The following is a 2,274-nucleotide window of genomic DNA, read 5'->3' as shown; positions in this document are numbered from 1 at the left end:
CAAACAGTTCTTTAAAAGAACCACTTTTCTTAGTATTAGGAACTTTTTAAGAACCTTTTTCCACTGTTTGTGGAATGGAAAGGTCATCAACACCAACAAAATACCTTCATTTTTAATAGTGTATAGTTAAAATTGTGTTAATAATATCACTACAATGTCACATCGCTGAGCACTGCATCTTATTCACAGGTAAAACAGGTATCATGTTCTACATAAGGTTCAGTTTTCCATTCATCCAGCAGAATAAAAGAAGTCTCTGACAGTTCAGGACTGGCTGAAGTATTCAGAGAAAAGTGTGAAAAACGACCTCAGTTTGATCAAAATTCAATCAAAAAAAAATTATTTGACATTTTTCTCGATTCCATTTTTGGCACAGTTCTGTGCAAAATAATATTTTTTATAATTATTTTGATTTTTCAATTAAGTTTCTACTCATACAATTTTATTATAGTTTGTATAGTTTATTATTATTATTTATTATTTTTAAATATTTAAATAGAAATTGTTATATTCTTATTTTACCGCCTACTAGTAAGATGCAAGTGACTAGTCAGTCTTCTCAACCAGAAATAATCTGCAAGTCGTTAGATAGATGTAATAATTAAATGCTAAATTATTATAAATGCAACTTATTGTTAAGACAAAAATGCATGCATCATGCGTGTGTACAGTTTGTAAATTACAAAAAATTCACTTGCATGTTCATCATATAAATGATCATGTGCTATATAAACCAGAACGGTTTTCACTGGCTGCATCAGGTTTCCATTCATCCAGCAGAATGAAATAAGATTGTGACAGTTAATGTGCTCCACAGTTTTAGTCAAACAACCCGATCATCCCGTGAGTCCCTCCGCGAACAGCACCCCGCCGAGCGGCTAATGACCGAGGCGCATAATCCTCCTCAAAACAAGCGCAAAGATGCTAATTCAATCTCCCTATAAATAGGCTTGACTTCTGCCGCTCCTCCTTTACTAGAACTGGAAGACACCGCCGTTCCGCGATTCCCCCCAGATCCTACCGGGAAGTCGGTCGCTTTAGAGGTGCATTATATAACAGGTGTATCCTGGAGGGATTGTAAAGCGAAACTTGCGCGCAATGGTGATATAAACAGACGCGCCAAACGCAACCCTAAAACCCAGCCATGTTTCCTCTGCCGCTGTTCACACCTGAGCAGGTGGCTCGAGTCTGCGAGAATCTGGAGGAGACTGGAGATATGGAGCGCTTGGGTCGCTTCCTCTGGTCGCTGCCCGCCGCGGTGCCCGGTTCCGCCGGAGAGCTGCTCAACCGGCAGGGTTAATGTTCTTACCCAACATGCTGGGTTGTTTTATTTAAGTCAACTATTGTTTAAAAATGTTTATATTGCTGGCTTAAAATGGGCTGGAAAGAAGACGCATTGCTTTAAGTTGAGACACATGCAAAAGTTCATTGTGCACTCTCAGGAGAATCTGTGAGTGCATGGGGCCCAGTGTTGGGGAATAACTAAAAAATGAAGTCAGTAGCTACAGTACACTCTGAAAAATGCTGGGTTAAATATAACCCAGTGCTGGGTTATATTTAACTACAAAATTTAGCTACAAAAGTGCTTTTGAAAAGTTACCCCACCAGTGACAGATTTTGTACCATTTTTTCTGAGAATGTAAAGTTATAAAGACTGAAGGAAGGATATTTTGATACATGCTCACTTATTACGACTACTTGCCACATTTTAAATTCATATTGGTCATAAAAGCTTTGAAACCGCACAGATGGAAAGATGAGGGTTGTGCAGTGACCATAAATCCAAACTCCCTCATATTTTATCTTCTTTGAAGTTACAATGCTCTCAAACATATCCATCAGCCTTTAAACAGTAAGAACTTTCCGCTCCTAACTCATGCATTTCAATTACATATTTATTCTTCTAAAGAAATTCATATGCACAAAATATATTGGTCTACAAAACTAATTTCAAGTATCGACTCAAACCTTCTGAAATATAAATTCAAACTTTTGATTGATAGTGTAAGCTGACTTAATTATTTAACCTAGAAACTATTTCTACACAGATATTTCTAAGCCAGTAAATCAGTCAGTTCAGAAAACAAGCTAGTCAATGGATACGTTTTATTTTCAGAATGACTTTATAGAAATTATATCATATTTGTAATAGTGAATTTAGTGTAAATATTATGAAAAAAATTACAAAATCAATATCTGCTGACCAACTAGAACACGCACACTCACACACGCACGCACGCACACACACACACACACACACTCTCACACACACAC

The 2,274-nt window shown here is 37.0% G+C and overlaps 1 protein-coding gene across 1 annotated transcript in view; it reads left to right on the top strand.

Annotated features, from left to right (window-relative positions):
* The first annotated feature begins 1,144 nt into the window (after positions 1 to 1,144).
* Positions 1,145 to 2,274, top strand: part of LOC107728769 (homeobox protein SIX3-like) — a 7,553-nt gene continuing 6,423 nt past the window's right edge. The window contains exon 1 of the mRNA XM_016539048.1: positions 1,145 to 1,290. Coding sequence (XP_016394534.1) covers positions 1,145 to 1,290 — 146 coding nt within the window. The remainder of the gene's footprint in view (positions 1,291 to 2,274) is intronic.

This window comes from Sinocyclocheilus rhinocerous, unplaced genomic scaffold (assembly GCF_001515625.1).
Source record: "Sinocyclocheilus rhinocerous isolate Xijiao unplaced genomic scaffold, SAMN03320098_v1.1 scaffold8454, whole genome shotgun sequence".
Taxonomy (NCBI): domain Eukaryota; kingdom Metazoa; phylum Chordata; class Actinopteri; order Cypriniformes; family Cyprinidae; genus Sinocyclocheilus; species Sinocyclocheilus rhinocerous.
Note: the sequence above shows the minus strand (reverse complement) of the source record. Positions and strands in the feature narration are given on the sequence as shown.